Below are 19933 nucleotides of genomic sequence, written 5' to 3' on the forward strand. Positions count from 1 at the left end.
CATCTTGTTGCTATGTGACTTTAAGACAGTTATTACTTAGTTATTGGATAGACAGCATCTCTATTTGTCCAATGGAGACAAATGCCTTATTGTATTGTTGTGGGATTACATACATTTGCACCTGTAAAGTGCCTGGCATAATGAGGATGCAGTCATTGTTAGGGTTCAAGAGTCACTAAGAATTGATTACTGTTATGACTGCATCACTACTGTTATCTTAAATTTTTATAACGCTTTATAAATTTTCAACCATTTTTCATTTCTGTGGTTTCGTTCATTAGAGTACCTCTATGGATAGATGAGGAAGGTTCCAGCTAACAGCTTCTGTGAATTTCTTCCTCAACTATAAAATGAGGGAGTAATCTCTAGGGCTCTTTTTTGGCTCAAAAAAAAAATTCATTTCTATTTTACAAGAAAGAGATTTGAGGCAAAGAGATGTTAACTGACTTGCCTTAGGTCATGAGAGTTACTAGCAGATCTAGGATTAAAACCTAGGTCTCCCAGATTAATTTGCATTTCAAAGATACAATAATGATTTCCCTTGACTCTCTGTATCTACATTTCTTCTTAGAATTGTAAGCAGATACTTAGGAAGGTAAATCACTTGGGGATCATTTAGAACATTATAGATATATTCCTGTGACTGGAAACACCTACCTCATTACCAGAGAGGGAGTTAGTGGAGATATACCTCTTTTGTGAACAACAGTAATATGGAGAATGGTAATATGGGTAATAATATGGGGCTGGCAGGGAGCAGGAGAAAGGATTACCTGGGCAAGCAGACCTGGTTGGATCTGAAGAGGCTGAGCTCCTGGGGCTTGAGTGACAATAGGCACCGCATTTTCCATTCGCACTGAGTAGCCAGCGTGCTTCGAGGGGGAAGCCTGCAAGCCTATTACAGACAGTGGGTGAGGGAGAGAGGAGTTAGTTGACAGGAAACAGTGGATGACATAGCCAACTGTGTCATCTTTTATCTCCAAGTCCCAACCCATCAACCAGGTGCTGCCTGGCTCTTTGGAAGTTTCCCCTTTAGTTTCTACTTGAATTAAAAAAATAAAAACTCCTCCTGTAATCTCGAATGTTTTCAAAAGACTAGAAGGTCAATTAAATTCTGTACTCAAGAGGTGGACAGTTATGTTGACAAATTACAACAGGACAATAAGAGCTTCTGACAATCAAGATATTCCTGTGTAGGTCACTGCAAAGGGGTCAGAGAGAGAATGGATGAATCTGTTTTGGAATCACATTGACCAAACCTAAGCAACCACACACATGCTTACTTGTGGGCTTTGCAAGAATAAAATTTGTAATTCCCGTGTAAATTGTGACAAGGTACACAGTCACCTCTAGCTTGGAGAGTCTACAGAAGAGTACTGGGGTTGTGGCCAAAGAATGATTTGGGGGAGGCAGCCCCAGGAGGTACTGTTCAGTGTTTTTCAGATTTATATTCTCCATGTGAACTGGGACTCTGTTGGCTGTCAGAGAGACTGGCAATTTTCTATAGTAAAGCACACAGAGTATTTCATGTGAGGGAAGCAGGAGCTGACATCAGCATGACAATGGGAGCACAGACAATGTGCTTATTTACAGGCAGCTGGCCAGGGACACAGTCCCTGGCAGGTGGTGAGAATAACAACAAACTGACTTGGTGCAGAAGCCCAAGTCCTATTGTTTCTAGGTTGGTCACAGTAGGATAGGAGCCCCCAAGCTCAGTGATACCCGAGCTCTCACTGAAAGAAACCAAGAGGGCTTTCTTCCATGAAAGTGAGCTGCCAGAAAACTGCAGGTGTCAGGCCCTAGAGGTGGTCCTGCAAGAAGCAGAGGAGGGGCTGGCTGGGCCATCCTCACCTTGGAAGCCAGGAGGACACACGATGAGAGCTTGCTGGAAGGGGTCAGGCCGGGCACAAATCTGGGCTGTTCCCGTCTGCAGGGGCATGCTCCGCTGGGCCACTGCAGCCATGGATGCCGCTGAGGGCTGGTAGAGTGTAGATTGGTAGTTTAGTATGGAGACTTCGGGATTGGCTAAGGAAATAGTGGCACTGGTGGAGGTGGGAGCCTAAAGGAATGATGGGGATTAAACAAAAATAAACACAAATAAAAAATGAGGGAGGTGGTATGTTGGGAGACGCGAGTCTAAATCAAATAAATGAACTCAAGGAAGACAAACCGACAAAACCAAGAGCAAAAAAAGCAAAAAGGTGGAGAGGAGCAGAAAGACAGGCACCTGAAGCCACAGGAGACATACCCTGCCTCGATTGATCACCATCTGTGGGGCCCAGGCATGGGTACAAATGAACAACGGTGCATTGCATATCTAAGGACTGAGAAGTTCAAAGCCAGGCTGGAAAACTGTGGTAACATGTCTGCCCTTCTGCTGGGACAAATACACCTTCCTTGTAATCTGGGTGACCAGGTTTGAATTGAGGGTTTTTGGATTCCTTGAATTCTGCACTGAAACATGTGATGGGGTGGGGCTGGCAGCGAGCAGAACCCTGTTTTCCTTCTCCTGCGTAAGTTGGGTCCCACCAACTGGAGGGGCTGTATGAGCATGTGCTGTCCTCCAGTCCATACGTCTAAGCTCTGCTCACATCCCCTTCCCTTGGGCCTGCTGGTGTAGTCCTCTAGAGGCTCCTCTAAGCCCTAAAGATGCTGGGTCTTAGCGTGGAAGCCCACACACCCAAAGGTAAGCCAGAGTGGGGCCCTGCGCAGGGGAGCAGGATGCAAGGCTGGCTCTCTTGTCTGAGCTCCATGAACTTAGGCTGGTGCTGTAGTAATAACCACAGCTGGAGGCAGAGGCTGGTGAGTCCAGAGAATTTAAATGGAGGCAATTGACAAGGGCAAGCCATTGCAATGACGTCCTCTCCTTTCTTTCAGAAAGAGATATCATTAGAGAGTGAACTTCTCTGAGAGGCACGGCTACAGAGGAAAACAAATTCTAAACTGGGAATTCTCCAGCTTTCCCCCTTCTTAGCGTCGTCACACTGATCCTTCAGTAAGAGGGAGAGGTTGCTAATGACTTCAGGTTCAACATTGTCTACAGGAGATTTTCTAGAAGGTTCAAGGACTAAGGAATAAAGAGCAAAAGAGCCAGAAGGATATCTTGGACACACAATACACAAAGACCATTTCAAGTGGAATATGTATATATGTCAAATTTGATAAAAAAAAAAGAACAAGTCTCATTTTACATGTTTTATATATATTTTTGTACCAGGAACTGAATCCAGGGGTGCTTAGCCACTGACCACATCCCCAGACCTTTTTAAATATTTTATTTAGAGTCAGGGTCTCACTGAGTTACTTAGAGCCTCACTAAGTTGCTGAGGCTGGCTTTGAACTCATGATGCTCCTGCCTCAGCCCCCTGAGCTGCTGGAATTATAGGCGTGTGCCACTGTACCCAGCTTACATTTAGATTTTGTGCTGAAATATTAGTGCAAAGCAAATTAATTTGCTTGCAAATAATCACTAACTTCTGTGGCATGCATACCTGGATTCCAGGGTACATATTTTAAAACATGCACACGTTTGCAGTACCACATGGCCTATCTCCACGTAGTGTGACTGGACACATGTGCGCACATGTGGGTCAGCGTTTATGTCCTGTTACTGAGGACTTGATCTGTGTTTCCTCTTTGTCCTCCTCACACCACCCTCTCCCCCGAGGTGGTAGCTTCCCCACATACACTTTCCCACTGTCTGTGACACCTGGCTTCTCCTCAGCTTTAGTCCCTAAGCGTCTCCCTGCTTGGGGCCCTAGCACAAATGTCCTGCAGGTTTCCAAGCTCATGTGAGCTACCTCACCCTCTGGTCAGTGCTGCTTCTGTCTTCTCAATGTCCCTGGAACCCAGGAACTCTTTTCAGTTGCTTCTTTCTGGTGCCTGGGACCTATCGGGCTCTAATGGAAGATGTCCTGGGCTCTACATCTTCTCTTCCAATGCTTGGGCACACAGTAGATGGTTCTTTCCAAGACTCCCCTGTGCATGTCAGTGCCCCTGCTCATAAACTCCCCAAGATTGCCCAACACACACAGTCCATGCACCCTAGCCTGGCACTCCTTGTTCCCTTCTGAATTTTTCTTTCTTTACTCTAGATGCTCTGGGCACAGGGCAGATTAGTCTGCTCTTTTTTTCCGAGCCTACTGTGAGCACAGGTCTTTCATCTCACACAAATACTTGGGCCCACAGGGGCCTCTCTAAGCCTCTGAACCTCAGGGCCTAGCCTGGGGCCTCTGCTCTACTTTAGGACCCTCTCAACTCTGTCAACAGAGATAAGCCGCTCCTGTCCTTGCTCTCACCCAGCTCCTGTCAGTCTGCCTGATAGTACAGTTGGTCTCCAGACTGATGCTTCCTGGGAGGAGGGCTCTCCAGCCCACAGTGGTCTCTCCCTCCTTGCAATTCTCCCAATCTTCCTTTTCCTGGCCCTGCGTGTGTCCAGTTTGCATTTTGATTTGTCTGTTTTTGCTTATGGCTTGTCTTGTCATGCAAACCATGGGATCCTTGAGCAGTTGACTCTTCCAGCTCTTTGTAGATTGAAGAATAAGTAGAATCTGTATCCTGACATGAGCTCCAGTCCCCATTGTGACCATTAGGCATGCAGAAGGTTTCCCTCAGTTTCTAATCCTGTTTAAGGATCAGCTGAAGAAGCAAGCTGCAGAGGATGATGTTTTCCACTATTCTGTATCCTCAGTGGTTCCGATAAAGGGAACTAACCTATCGCCTGATTGAGAAGAGCACAGAAAGGACCACCAAGAGCTCTTGTGACTAACAAATGGAAAATAATAAGGTAAAGCAAGTTTTTGGTGACATGGGCTTTTCAAAAATGGGAGAAGTGATTCTTGGAAGCAGTATATGTTTAACTGGTCTAATGTGCAAAACAAATGGGTCTGAGTTTGGCCTATACACCCAAATTAAAATACTTGGTAGAAGGCTAGGTCCAAAGAACAGAATACCAGGGAAGTGTTAAGAAGTGGCTAATCTAAAGGGTTACCCCACAAATACCCCAAACAGGACTCTTTATTAAATATGTTCCTTGTGGGCAACCTAATGGTTTTAGGAAGTATTTTGTCAAGAAGCCTTTTTAATTTTTAGAAAGTCAGCTTCCTTGAGGATTATAGATTAGTGACGCCAATTCCTTGAGACATAAAGGATCACTGATTTGTGACCATTTGGGAAAAAGTCCTTTGACTAGTCTACTGGGCATGTTAAGGGGAACAAGGAACTTTTACGTAGTTTAATATCCTACTTCTGACAAAATTATGGAAATATTTTATTGCCTCTTAGTATTTAAATTGGAAGAAAAACTCAAAGGAATTCATGTAGAAAGCAAATCACCAGGAACGCTAATGGACAAAGGGAGTCTTGTTAGATTTAGAGAGCAGGTGCCACCTAGGAAAGGCACTGAGGACCTCAGTGGGACTCTGCAGTGCTCTGTGTACATATGTTTTTCAAGAGTACAGCCTCTGAGGCCAGACTGCTGGTTTCCAAGTCCACATTGCGTGAACTAAGAAAGCAGCCTTGGGTAAGGGGAAGATTGCTTTGTGCCTCAGTTTCCTCCTCTCAAGTGGGAACGATAAACCTATCGATCTCACACGGTTGCTCAGAGGACTGAGTTATGACATGCTTAGAAGAGTCGGGAACATAATAAATGCTCTATAAATGTTTACTATTAGTAATGCTATTATTTTACAACATTAATATTAGAGGAGGGAAAGCAGGCCTTCGTGCCTAAGGCTAGGTATGCGCTGAGTAATTTTTTCCTGATGTATTAAAAAATAGGGCATAGTAGAATCCAATGCCAGAGGATGGAGACCCTGATCACAGACCCCTTCCTTTTGTAGGGTATGGGCCCCCTTACTGGATGCTTTGGGCCTGTACTACATTACCAGCCTCTTCTCCTTCACCCCAGGCCTCCACTAGACCTGAAAGATCTCAGTGCTGTGGAGAGGAGGGATGTTCTTATTCTATAACTGCCTTTTTGATGAGAAATCACTTTGGTTTTGTGATATTTGTTACACTCTTTGGCGGGATATGCTTGCTGTCATATTACAGATAAGATGTCGTGAGCTCCCTGCTATGCTCAGGGACCCACGGACCACCGTTCCACAGCAGAGGAGAGATCCCCACGGGAGGGGTGGCCTGATGGGCAGGCTCTCCCCCTGGCGCACGTACCTGAGGGCCCTCCCCCGCACTCTCCTACAGCCTTTGGTGTTGGATGGGGCAGATGAAGGCAGAGAGGAATAGGGAATTTGGGACCAGGGAGTTAGGATCAGGTGTCTCAAGAAGGCGCTGAACAAAACCATGGTGATACTGTCAAGAAGCTCACATCACTGTGGATGCCTTCGCCTCAGAACTGGGCTTGGGCCAGGTGGGAATGTTAGTTTCTTTGATTCTAAGCATTAAAGATTGAGGCTCTTCACCCTGAGGGGGCTTTGAACATTAAAGGTCCCTAGGGGGCAGCAGAGTCCAGGTGGCCTCCTATAGTCTAGGCAGAGGGAGACATGACAGGCTGAGGAGGAAAGCTTCATAAGCCAATGAGTCACAAGTGGCCCAGGGAAACAGGTGGGCTGGGGCAGTGATTGAAAGAAGGGGTCAGGGACTCCTCAGTGACAGGAGGGGACCTGCCAATGAGTGGACAGCCAGGTGAAGCTATTTATTCCTCAGGTGTAGAACATTCCCCCCCCCTCACTCACACACACACACACACACACACACACACACACACACACACCTCCTCCCATTGTGTGTGTGTATGTGTGTGTGTGTGTGTGTGTGTGTGAGAGAGAGAGAGAGAGAGAGAGAGAGAGAGAGAGAGAGAGAGAGAGAGAGAGAGAAAGCACACCGACATACACATAAACATTATTGTCATTACAAAGTGACAGTAAGAAATCTAGGGACACTTCTTTGAGGGAATGGTAAGATTAGAAGACAGGAATAGAGGAGTCTTAGACTCTAGATGCAGCTGGAGCCAGGACCTGGAGTTCATTCCTTTAACAACCCTTCCTGAGTGTCATCTGTTTCAAGCACTCTACAAAGCTGCTGGATCCTGCCAATTATTGGCAAAAGGTTGGAAATCTGTGGAATTTCCTTAGTTTTCCAGTCCCTTTTAGTTCCAGCTGCAGGAATCCTGGTGACAGACTACACTGCCCCCGCCCCCCCAATTGGAGAAAGAACAGGTTTTATCTTGAAAACAAAATCATGTGGAGCCAAGGGAGTGGGGATAGGGAGGGGCTGGAGTCCCTGCTGGTTTTTGAATTTCCTACCAGGCAGATGTCAGGCATAAAAGGATCATGGCTGCTCCCAGCCCCGTTCCCACCCTGGGGCAAAGGAAGGCAGGAAGAGGTGCTATCTTAGAAGTCCCTCTGAGAGTCCTTTCTGGGACCCTTCAGTGGGGCTAGGAGCCAACAGAAAGAGTGCCTGGGTCTCTCAAAAGAAATCACCATGGCAGCAAATACTTCCTTAGGAGTGAATGACAGCAGAAGGATTCTGTCCCCTGACTGGGTTTGGTGGGGAAATCAGTCTTGCTGCTCACACGGGCAGCCTGCCTGGTTCCCCTCAGAACCCGGCTTACCTGGTTGTGGACAGTGGTCAGCTGGTTGTTGAAGGTCATGGTCAGGTTGGTAGAGGTGCTGGGGGCCACATGCGTGATGAAAGGGGTTTTGCTCTGGTTCACTGTGTCATACATGTTCACCCGACGTTTGCAAATCTCCATGTTTTGGAAACATGATTTGACACTGTTCACATAAAAAGCAGAGACAGACACAAGGGAAAGATCAAATAGGATAAAGGGGAGAAAATGGAGGGAAATAATTAATCCAATCAACAACAACCAGAGAAACTTAAGTTTACCCAAAATGTCCTGGTTTCTCATGTAACGTCTGTGCATTTGTGACCACCGATGTTACTTGGATGGCTTTCCCATGGCCCTGCCACCTTTCTCATATCCTGGGTGGAAGGAGGCCGTACATATCCCAGTAGGCATGACACCTCGCTGCATTCCCCATGTCGCCCCCTGCCTCCTGCCTCACTGCCCCTTCTCCACTCCTGCGCTTCTGGCCCATAAACAAATGCATCAGCTCTCTGAGTAGCTTACAAAGTGCCTGTACCTGCCCCTTTCCTGGGCCACCGGCACAATCTAGGGGATGGCCAAGGAATCTCCTAGTGCCAGGAACACATGGCTCCTCTTTGTCCTCAACAGAATTGGTATGTAAAGAAAACGATAAAGATGCAAATAATTAATGGTAATGCTGACCCTTGCTGAGACCATTGATAGGTGTTTGTAATCCTTCACTCAGTCCTAAAACATCCACAGGATGGAGGTAGGATTAGTGTTCCTATTGTATGAGTGAAGCTGAGGCCCAGGGAGAGCAGGTAGTTTGCCACACAAAGGTAATTACTGTCTAGGGAACCTATACCCTTTCTCTCTTCCTTTATCCTTGTGATTTTTTTCTAATTCTTTCTCAGTTACATGAAGTAGCATTTCCCCTTCTTTTTCTTCCTCCATTGCATTGGTGAATCAAAATAAAACCCTAATTACAGAGTTATGAGAGCAGAACAGACACCAGCATCAAGGAAGAAGAAACCTCCAGTGGCCTTGACCATTCCAGTTCCTGAAGATCCATTATAAAGCATCCTGCAGAGCCTACATACTGCTGCTCATTCACTTGCGGGTCTTCATTTCCTTAGAGTCACTTTTCCTAGAATGCAATTTTCAGGATAAACTTCCACTTAATCTTCAACTTAAAATGTCCATTTTAAATAGAATGTAATAATTGAATATAAGTAAGGAATTAGTTTTTTACTATTTTAAGATTACAAATGTCCACTATTTCTGTGTACACCAGGTTTTGGGCTAAGTGGTTGTTTGTGGGCTATCCCAAAGCATCCTTTCCATAAGATGCATTCCAAGTTTCAAATCTTAGACATGACTTACATAATCCTATATCTAAGTTTATGATTACTTACACTTGCCACATAATGCATGCTAAATAAACATTTACTGATTGATGACCTTGAAGAGAAAAAAAAAAACATATTCCATGGTAACCAACAGTTTAAAATACTGCTACGAATGCTGGCGATGCCAAGGGGTTTGGAACTTCTAGCAAGTACCATGCTGCATGTGGAGGCTAAAGGCGTAAACAACATATTTTGTATTTTGTATTTTTTTTGGTACCAGGGATTGAAGTCAGGGATGCTTAATCACTGAGTCACATTTCCCATTCCCCAGCCCTTTTTATTTTTTATTTTGAGACAGGGTCTCACTGAGTTGCTTAGGGCTTCACTAAGTTGCTAGCTAGCTTTGAACCTGTGATCCTCCTGCCTCATCCTCCCAAGTTGCTGGGATTATAGGCATGCAGGACTTACACATTTTGTATTCTCTTTGGAATGCACTTAAAGCACTTGATGGTTTTGTGATGGTTTAGTGCAAAGTTCTGACTCCTTCAGAATTTTCTAACTGAAATGATTTGCATTTTGATTGTCTGGACAAGGCAAGTGCTTTTACTTTGGGTTAGTTAAGAAGATTGGTTTTTTAAAAGATTCGTACACTAGAACTCTGGTACGGACAAATGAGGGGGCATCTCTTTCACCTAGTAATCCAGATGTTGGGGCAGCTGTCCCAAGGTTGTGAGTCCATAGCAAGGTGGGCCTGGAGATTTATTCCCCCCCCCCCCCCCCGAGTTTTCCGTGGTCTTCCCAGCAAGTTCTGGGGAGCCCTAGGGTTTTGGCTTTCTCTCAGGAAGACTATGTGTTCTCAAAGGCCTGCCTCTCCTTCTGAGGCCCGCTTTCAGTGTTCCTCAGTAAAGCATTGTGTTGGTGGTTCCTTACAGAAGCCAGAGGAGGACAGGATGCCATTCCTCAAGCTCCCTCTACTATATGGGGCTGATTTTATGGGTGAGTGCCTCACCATCTTAGTGCTCAGTTAGCTGAAGTAGAATTTCTCCTTAGTGCAAATGGTTGCAGGGCTTTCTGAGAACACCCCATATCCCGTCTCCTGACCCTGCTGTTTCCCATCATCCTTCTTTACCCCTGAACATAGAAAAACTGGTGTCCTGGGAGTCCTAGCCAGTACGTCACCAAATTTATCTTTTTTCTTGTGTTACAGATGACACCTCCCTGACTGATTCCTGCCACACTCAAAAGTAGGGCAAATCCCCTGAAAAAAGTTTGAGGGGCTGGGGTTATAGCTCAGCGGTAGAGCGCTCACCTCGCATGTACAAGGTCCTGGGTTCGATCCTCAGCACACATAAAAATAAATAAAAGTTATTGTGTACAACTACAAAAAATAAATACTAAAAAAAATAAAGAGAGTTTGAAAGAGTTGGTCCCTATTCCTTCTTTGTTACTGGAGTTGGGTTGTTTCAAAAGCGGCTCTGAATGAAAGAGGCACTGTCTGGTAGTTGCAATGCAACTTGACTTGCTTCGCTGACTGGGAGGAACAGAACTGACACAGACGAAGTGCTCAGGGTGCCCCCACTCACTGTAGGCTGGATAGGGTCCTGTGCAGGCTGGAGACTCAGCCAATGGCAGGGCCAACCATGATCTGCAAGCCTCTCTTTTCACAGTCTTCCCTTTCCCTCCACATCTAAGAGAACTTGTTGCTCTTGGGCACCCTAATTTCCCTGCAAACCACAGGGATGTGATTCCTTATTCTTTCGTGTCCAGAGTATCTGAGGACATGAAATTTCCCATCCACCAAAGACCCCCTGTCCCACTCATTCACCCAGGCCGTTGCCACTGGCTTAGTCTTCCTCTCCAAGCCCTTCTCTCCCCCCCCAGGAAGGCTTCGGAGGCTGCACTGATGACTCTTTGAACATCCTGGCTTCTAGGTTGATTGTCATCTCAGTAACCTTGTCCTCATGCCCATCACCCATTTTCTGGTGTGCCAGACCTGAAACTGTTCCACTTCCCCAAATCATGAACTCAAGCATTCTGCTCACGGCCACATTCTCTACCCATCCAGCTTGTTCAGCTATTACTATGATAACTTTTTTTTTTTAAATAACTCACTCCTTTATTGCTAATACAACTGCTGAGGAGATAAGTATGCATTGGGCATCAACAGTGGCCCATGTAGCAGTTGCAACAGGCAGACCCATCTCTAATCTGGCTCTTGAAGGAGGGTTTGTTCATGTCTGCCAGGAACATGTGGTCCTGGGAACCAGACAGTGCATCTCCAAGCATTAATTTCCTATATCTGGCTCTCCTGTTGTTAAACCAAACCTACACTCTGGTTTCAGTAACATTGATGTATCTTGCAAGTCCCTTTCTGGTGGTCACACCAGGGTATTGAGTTGCCTGGAAAACACTTTTCAGTTCCTGCAACTGCCACTTTGAGAACTTGGATTCGTGGATGGCTGTGCTGGGGCTGAGGAACTGCCTCAGCCACGTTTGTAGGGTGCCTGGGTTGCTGCTCCTGCCTGGACTGCTGGTCACCACCACTGGCCTCGTGGTGTGCAACACCTCCCTGCTTCACAGCGCCCTCGTGGTGGAGGTAGCTCTCTTGAATCATGTCTTCCACAAGGCCTACAGTTCCTTCACGAAAGTGGCCACCACCAGTAGCAGCTGCTTCCTCTGTGGCTGTTGCTGGCACACCTTGCTCTGCCTCAGCTGCTATCTCCATATACACATCCCCAGACCACATAGCTGGAGTCACGGTCCTGGTATGGCTGTGACTTACAGCTGCCAGCTGGCCTCTATCCTATGAGTAAGTTTTAAAGCACCTTGTTCAGTGGGACCCTTCTCATCTTCACATTCCCTTCAGCTAAGGCTCAGCATTGCTGCCATTTTGGATTACAACCACTGTATTGCCAGCAACATCGCCTTCCTCACCAACCCGTCTTTTTCTCTTGTCAGTCTGGCAAAGTTTGACCCAGACAAACCCAGCCATCGGTTTTCTCCTCGGGAGCTCAGTCACATCATCTGCTTTTCAGGTCCAACTTCATGCTCTCGTCAGTTTGCTCTGAAACTTCTGCTCTAGATATCTAAACTTTCTATCCTGCTCAAACCACCAAGCACCTTGTTTGCAACACACAACCTCACCATCTACTTCAGAGGGACAGACACTACCCGACAGGAACTCTCTCAGCTTTTCTCCACCAAGCCAGCACACCTGCTAACACCCACACCTCCCTTTGTCTGCCATCTTTTGGTGACACTGGCCCATCTCCACCTGTGTTCTAACTCAGGCCTTTCCACTGTGTTAATAAACTGACCCTGAGCAACCCTGTCCCCTAATTTCTCATTTGCCACCAGATTGTTCCCATCAGAATTTAAACTTGTTCAAGCCTTCTTGGTCTTCAAAAAAAAAAAATCCCTCTGCCCCTCCCTGATCACCCGTAGATTTCTCCCCTCCCTTTCCATTCTCATGTCTTGAGAGGCTGCTATTTCTCTGCTTTTCACTGGATCTTTCAACCTGCTATGGCTTTCTGCTTCCACCACTGCACGGAAAGGGCTGTCACCAATACCAATGACCTCCAGATTATAAGATTTGATAGACATTTTCCCCAGGCTACTGTGCAGCAGCAGAGAGACCTGTGTTCAAGATAAATTTAACTAGCCTTCCCCTGCTTCAAAGTCTTTGACGTTCTATTTTTCTTTGGATAAAGACCCAAATCCTTGCCATGCAGGGCTTGTTCCTGTGGCCTTGGTATCTCGCCCACTGTGCCCAAGTCTGGGGCTCAGTCCTGCCCATGCTGAGTGTCCACACAGACAATGCCCTGCCTGCTTGTGCCTATTCTCTTCCTTGTCTTCAGAGGGCACTTCTCAGGGTCTTGCTGGACTGACCTTGTCATATATGCACATAACGACCTTCCCTTTCTTGATGGAGACTGGGGATTTGGGCCACTTGTCTTCCTCCTGCAGACAGTAACCTCGGTGGGCAGGGCCAATTGCTTTGTTCCCCACTTGCTCCAGTTCCTGGTACCGTAAATGAACAAATCCAGACATAAGCTAGACTGGGTCCACTCCAGGGTGACTTGGGAGTAAACCTGGTGCTGAAACTAGTTTTGTTCTTGGGCACTGCCCTTCTGGGAGTCCCCTCCACATGTGGACCCCTGAGTTGGCTTCATCCGACCCCAGGATCTCCATGCTCCATTGTCCCCTCTTTTTTGGTATCGAGTAAATAGCGGCCAGGGGTCCTGGTCCAACCCCCATATTTTTATAAAGGTTTTATGGGAACGCAGCCTCGTGCCTTTGTTTCCGTGCTGTGTGGTTGCTTCCATCCATAAAGACGGAGCTAGGTAGCTGCAGCAGAAACCAGATAGCCACAGAGCCTAAAATATTTACTACCCAGGCTGTTAAAGAAAAAGGACCATTCCCTAGTATAAAGCAACAAGCAGGACACCTACTGTGTGCTATGGGGAAAATCGAGTAGGTGTGTCATGGTGACAAAGGGGTGGTTCAGGGTTTCAATTGGCGTGATTCTCTTATCAGCATCTATGGTCAGCATCTTCTTCAACAGGTCAATGAACTCCCGCCGGTCTGCCTTCTCCACCAACATGTCACTCCCTTCCAGCTCTGTCGTCATGTTCACCTGGAAGCAAGCAGGACAGGTGACCAAGGGCCTCAGTGAGCCTTGCCTCCCCCACCTCTCTTTACTCTGTCCTGTCCCTCCTGCCAATCTCCAGGCCCCTTCCCAGCTTGGGGAGGCCACCTCTGCCCCTGTGGAGGCACCACCCTCAGGCTGCTGTAGCCCCCAGGAGGTGGCTTTGCTCTCTGCAGGAGAAGGTCAGGCTCTGGGAAGGGGCGAGGGGTAGGTGGCACCTGCAAACACATCTCAGTGACAGGACGGAAACTGCTCCTGCTTTAATCAGCTAAGTCAAAATGTAGCTCTCATCACACCTCATTAAAAATAACTCAAGATGAAAGAGTTCTGGAGACTGGTTGCATAAGAATGTGATGCACCTAATTCCACTGAACTGTACATATAAGAAAGGCTAAGATGGTGATTTTATGCTCTATGTTTTATGACAATTAAAAGAAAAAAGAATCACAATGAAACAATACAAAAAAGATCCAAAAAACGGTTTATTTAACCTTCAGAAGGAAATGGAAGGCTCCAAGTACCCTCTTCCTCCATCTATAGTAGGTCACACTTCTCATGGCTTCTGAGTTGGGACTGGAATTATTTTATTCTCTGTGTTCACTGTGGTCACCTCTGGCCAAAGCAGGCAGGGTATCTGAACACAGGATTTTTCTTCCAAGAGAAAGTCTCTACCAGGTTGGCTTTTAAATTCTTGTTTTTGGCCCTTTCTATTTTTTCCAAGGCAAGCTCTGGAAAGCAATTTCAGTGTTCTCAGACAATCTAAGCTACTAATCAACTGACAAGTGTGCTTTACTCAGAATCAGGATTTTTGGTTACACTCATCTGCAGTAAGAGGTGTGCTAAGTGTTTATTGGACTATAGCTTTATTTCTCATTGCTTTAAAGAAAACTCACTTTGGGTTGTCCTGATTTTAGACTAGTCTTCACACTAAAAATAGCTGAAGTTTTAGAATTTTCTCTGGGGCACGAAGTTGAGAGTCTATGATCTCTGCTAGTGAGCTGAGAGAAAGTAAGTGGAGTAGGTTGAATTATGTTCCCCTGTAAGATACGTTCCTGGGCTGGGGTTGTGGCTCAGTGGTGAATTGCTTGTCTCACATGTGTGAGGCACTGGGTTCGATCCTCAGCACCACATAAATAAATAAAATAAAGGTATTGTGCCCATCTACACTTTAAAAAAAAAAAAGATCTGTTCCTGTCCTAATCCAAAGTAACCCATGGGGTGTTTGCAGATAGTCACACAGCTACCAGGCAAGGGATGTGAGGATGCCAGGGCCACCAGGAGTTGGTAGAGAGTCATGGATGGTTTTTCCTGGGGTCTTCAGAAGGAACACAGCCCACAGAGGCCTGCACTATGCACCCCGGCAGAGGTCCTGCTGCACATGGTGTTCAAAGGGCTTGCACTGCATATTCACCCACGGTGCTTACCTGGGCCATGTCATCTAAACAGTTGAAAATGTACTTTCTTGCTTCTTTTGACTTAATCCCCGTCTCTGCTTCATGGTCATCTGGTGTCTATCAAGAGAGGCAAAAGCTGATTGGTAACGTGGCTTAGCTCCTAGTCACTCAGTCTCAAACACTTGAGCTCATGCTTCCCACAGAGGGTCCTTCCCACCTGGTAGAGAAGAGGCTTTGATTCTTCTTAAAGTAACCTGCACACTAATTCCTTTATTCATCCACACTCACTCATCCTTCTGCACCTCCATTCATGGCCTGCTCTGAATCAGCGATGGAGTATTCTAAGATGAGGGCGGTCTGCCGTGTTCCTGACTTCCCTGCAGCCTTCCCTGAGTTTGAGATAGGAGTCTAGGTGGGAAAGCAGGAGCCCCTTCTTACATAATATGTTATATAAAATATTACTTTATCTAATAAGTCCTTATACACGAAGCTCTCCCAGTGCTATTTCAAAGCACATTAACCTATGAAGTAGTCTTCCTAACCACACTAGGATGATTGCTAACCCCATTTTCCAAACAGGAAAACAGGTATGGAAAGCCTAGGGAACTTGCAAAGGTCCTCTGGCCAGCAGGTGGCAGGTGGCTCCAGAGCCCGCGATCTGTGCTGCCTGGGCAGGGACACAGACATCCACTGCTTCCATTGGCTGGGAAAGCGCTGTTTCCAATTGTCATGGGGTTTTGGGCTCATCCATAGACAGAGGTGATTGATCCCAGAATCTCACTCAAGGACAGCACACCTGAAACTGCTGACTCCTGGGAACAGCTGGACGAGTGGGATGAGGCTCTGCCTCCCACCTGGCTCAGCCTCCTCCACCCGAGGGCTTCCAACTGGACCTGACCTTGATGCTCATCGTTATAGTGGCCAAATAGCCTAAGAGTGCCTGCTTAGTTCACAACTCTCTTTTCTCAATCTTCTGTGACTATTTGCCACATGTTATTTTTAAACTATATTAGAATCTGGCTGTAGTTTCTGCCAAAAAACCACCCACCCACCCTCCTGCAAAAAAGGAAACACCTCAAGTGAATATAAAACATATTTAAGACTTTTATTATTTTCTCTTTCCCAGGAAGAAGATTAAATACATTAATTTGAATTACTAGGCACAGATCAAAGTGAAGGAAAAATATGTTTCCATTTGTGTAAAACCTGAAGAACTTATGGCGTGCCACAGAGCACACGCCACCTCAGACCAGACCACGGGGCCTGCGATACGCACCTTGCTAAGGCGGTTCCTTTGCCTGGAGAACCCTTCACAAACCTCTCTGCGTCCTGAGGGGCCCACCCCTACATTCTAGTTCTCAAGGTCATGGGTCAGAGCTTGCTGCACGTGAGCCTGGCTCCCTCTGGACTCTGTTCTCTTTCCCCAGAACAAATCAGTCCTCGAGGCTCATGGAGTGAAATCCTGGGAGTTCAATGATCTTAACTGGGGACTCAAGCTTCTCAGGCATCCGTGGGCCAAGAGGAAAGGTGCTTTTGAACTTGCAAGTTCGGTCACACCATGTATTAACAACCACACCCCATGCCCCCATTTGCTCACCAAATTAAAGTGAGACCTGGGATCAATGCGCTAATGTCAAAAGCGCCCCTCTAATGGAGCCGTGCCCTCCTTCCTGAGTGTTGGGCCACTGGCGAGGAGGGAGGGGATGCTCTTCCTACCTTCAGTCTCCACAGAGGATACGGCGAGTCTGTGTCACGGTTGAAAAACCTGGTTGTCTTTGTCCCTGCGCTTAATAAATATTCAGCTGGCAAACCCTGTGTTTGTGAAATATACCGAATCTGCAAGAAAAGACGAGAAGGGGGTCAGGGCTTTTCTTGTCACTGTACATATGGCGTACTCATGGCTCTTGTGGATTTGAAAAAAATGGAAATGACAGTTTCATACAAAAAGAAGAAGGAAAAGAGAACAAAATAGCAAGGTTAAGGGAAGCAATTTTGGGAGATAATGAGTGAGTCCATGACGGCACCCATAGGTGGGGTCAGAAATGAAATGCTAATCAGGATATTTTTAAGCTGAGGAATGAGGTCCCGCTGTGAATACCTGTGTCATTGAGACCCACCTGATCATACTCAGAAGCTCCTGGATACAATGGCCAACCTAGGAACAGCTCTGCAATGACACAGCCCAGGGACCACATGTCAATCGCCTCGCAAAACGGTAAACCAAGGATGATCTCAGGGGCCCTGGAAAGGAAGATCGGAAGGAGCCATTAGCAGCGTGGAGACATAGGCAGCTGTTTCTACATGAACTCTGGCTTTCCAACCTGGGGACTCCTGCTGACTGCCTGTGGAGGCCTGTGGTGCCCAGGAGACTTGGTGTGGTGCAGTGACCCATCCACTCTCGGGCTCCGTCTGGCTGGCTTGGTGTAGGGCCAGGCCGGTACCTGGGGAGCAGATCTTATAGGAGGCACACTTGTGAGCTTCACTACCTACATGCCAACCAGATGAAATGATGACCAGGGAGCCAGCTTTTATAACTAAAGACCTGGAAATCTTTAGAGGATGCCTGTTTTTTACAAAGGAATTCTGACACACAAATATTTTCCTTTTAAGAAGATGTGAAACAATTTGCTTCCACCAAAACAATGGGATTAAGTCCAATATCCATTCTCACCGGTGATTCTTTTCTTGGGGATCTATCTCACATTTTCTCAAGAAAACATTACTATTTTGTTTTCATTAGCTTCTACAAAGTTAATCTCAGAAGAAGATCTCTCATGTTACAATTATCATTCCCTGTTCATGAATACATCATCTAGGAATCAACCAGAATTCCATCAGAAGCTACCAACAACCCATTCTTGACTATAGGAGCCTATGTCCCCTCACACAACAGACAAGGTCACATACTGGAGATTTCAAAGGAAATCACTTAAATTCAGAAAACTGCACATGAAATTGGTAATCAAAACCAGAGACCACAGAGCACACCCTCTTCTCTGAGCATTTGTTACGACTCAGGAGGGGTACGTCTTAGGGATAACCAGGCTCAAAATTTGACACGTGAACACAGCTCATACTCTTGGGAACTGTGGCCTCGGGCGCTGTGTGATACAAAATGCATCAGCCCCGCCGCAGCTTTCTCCCTACGTTTCCCACTTGATAAAGCGAAGCGAGGGGAGGCTGTTGTGCCTGCCATTAGCAATCAAGAGCGGTAGCCAAGGGCGGAGGCTGTCCTCCACCAGGTCACCTTTTGCCCACCTGACAGGAGAGGCGCCAGGTGGCCTCTGCTGGCTTCTGATCTTCTGTTTTTTTTTTTTTTTCTTTTTTTAAAAAGAGAGGGAGGGGGAGGGAGAGAGAGAGAGAGAATTTTTTTTTAATATTTATTTTTTAGTTATTGGCAGACACAACATCTTTGCTTGTATGTGGTGCTGAGGATCGAACCCGGGCTGCACGCATGCCAGGCGAACGTGCTACCGCTTGAGCCACATCCCCAGCCTGGCTTCTGATCTTCTGGATGAATTTTCTCCATTCAAAAAGCAAGCTTCACCTCCCCCATTTAAATTTGCTCTCATTGCTAATCTCCCTTCTCTAGAAAATAGTATTGAAAACAACAACAAAAAACCCCCCCAACCAAACAAAAAAACCCACTGAAATACCTTGTGACAAAGTTTGGATTTTTCAGATGCACAAAGGAGGTGGAGATGGTGCTTCTGGAGTCACCTCACTGTTGCTCTGGGCAGTAAGGGGGTATGCTGGTCTGGATGCTGAATGTCCCCCACAGGCCCTATGTGGTCCCCAGGGGTAGTGCTACTGGAAGGTGGCAGAACCTTTGGGAGGTGGGGCCTAGTGAGAGGCCCTTGGGTCATCGGGAGCTGTCCTTGAAAGGGACTTGGGCCTCCAACCCCTTTCTCTTTCCTTTTTGCTCCATGGCTCATGAGGTTTTGCTCTGTTGTGCTCTCCCACCAGGAAGTGCTCCTCATGCTAGGCCCAAAGCAATGGGGCCAGCTGACCAGGGCCTGGAACCTTCAAACTGTGAACCAAAATGCCCGATTGTATCATAAGTCAGTTGCCTCAGAGAAGGAAAGCTGACTCACAGAAGGAGAGTCACTGCCGGGAGGGCACGGAGCACACTACCCCCGTGCTGCTATTTCACAGGCCTTCCATTGTCCCTGTCCCTGCTACTGGGGATGGCTGCCAGGGCTCTCCCTGGCCCCTCACTCTCCTTCAGGCCACTCTGGGCTGCTCTCGCCCTCTGGCATCCAAGAGCTGGGGCTGCCTGGGTGGCTCCATGATGAACCCCCACTGCACACCCTGTTTCAGGCAGCCTTGTTTCAGACACCAGATTCGGAAAGTAGCTGAAGAAGCACCTGACGGACACCAGCAGTTCCACTCTAGAAAACAAAGCGACTGCAAGGACAGAACAAGCAAACGCGACAACACACCCAGACCCAGAGGATCCCTGCCCTCCCGTCTCCCGCAGCGCTGCCAGGTGCCCTGCCACTCCCCACCCCAGTCCCTGTGGGTGATCTCCCCTGTGGTTTCCATCTCTTGACCCACTGCATCCCCTCAGCCTCTTCTAACGGGACCTGGCGACGCTCTGCTGAGTACTGTCCTTGGTGAGACCGGCATGGCCTCCACACTGTCATGTCCATGGTTAACTTCTCACCCGCAGACCCGAGAGCTGCCTTTCTTCCACACAGTGCACTGCTCCACTCTGCAACTCTTGCTCTTGGTTTTCTGGGCGCCCCGGTCTCCCAGATCTGTCTATCCACCCCTCTGCTACTGGCCTGTCCACTTCCTTTATTGGCTTGTCTTCCTCTATCCACTGTCACATGCTGGCGAAGCCCTGGGCCCTGCTCATCTCCTTGTCGATTTTTGCCCAAGATAATTGACATGAGTTGAATTTTGTGAAAGATCAGCGAAAGTTGCAATCCTGGGACCTCAGAATGTGGCCTTATTTGGGAATGGGGTTGTTGCAGGTGTAATTAATTAA

The 19933-nt window shown here is 47.1% G+C and overlaps 1 protein-coding gene across 4 annotated transcripts in view; it reads right to left on the reverse strand.

Annotated features, from left to right (window-relative positions):
- Nucleotides 1-19933, reverse strand: part of Hipk2 (homeodomain interacting protein kinase 2) — a 189385-nt gene that overhangs the window by 49248 nt on the left and 120204 nt on the right. For 2 of the 4 annotated variants that reach the window (XM_078040630.1, XM_078040629.1), the window contains exons 3-9: nucleotides 17058-17181; nucleotides 16657-16776; nucleotides 14971-15057; nucleotides 13350-13534; nucleotides 7571-7733; nucleotides 1852-1978; nucleotides 774-895 (exon numbers count right to left, since the gene is read on the reverse strand). In XM_078040630.1, the coding sequence (XP_077896756.1) occupies nucleotides 774-895; nucleotides 1852-1978; nucleotides 7571-7733; nucleotides 13350-13534; nucleotides 14971-15057; nucleotides 16657-16776; nucleotides 17058-17181 (928 nt within the window). Of the gene's footprint in view, nucleotides 1-773; nucleotides 896-1851; nucleotides 2060-7570; nucleotides 7734-13349; nucleotides 13535-14970; nucleotides 15058-16656; nucleotides 16777-17057; nucleotides 17182-19933 lie in introns of all 4 variants that reach the window. The other 2 variants (XM_078040628.1, XM_078040627.1) reach the window with 1 other exon arrangement.

Source organism: Ictidomys tridecemlineatus, chromosome 2, assembly GCF_052094955.1.
Source record: "Ictidomys tridecemlineatus isolate mIctTri1 chromosome 2, mIctTri1.hap1, whole genome shotgun sequence".
Taxonomy (NCBI): domain Eukaryota; kingdom Metazoa; phylum Chordata; class Mammalia; order Rodentia; family Sciuridae; genus Ictidomys; species Ictidomys tridecemlineatus.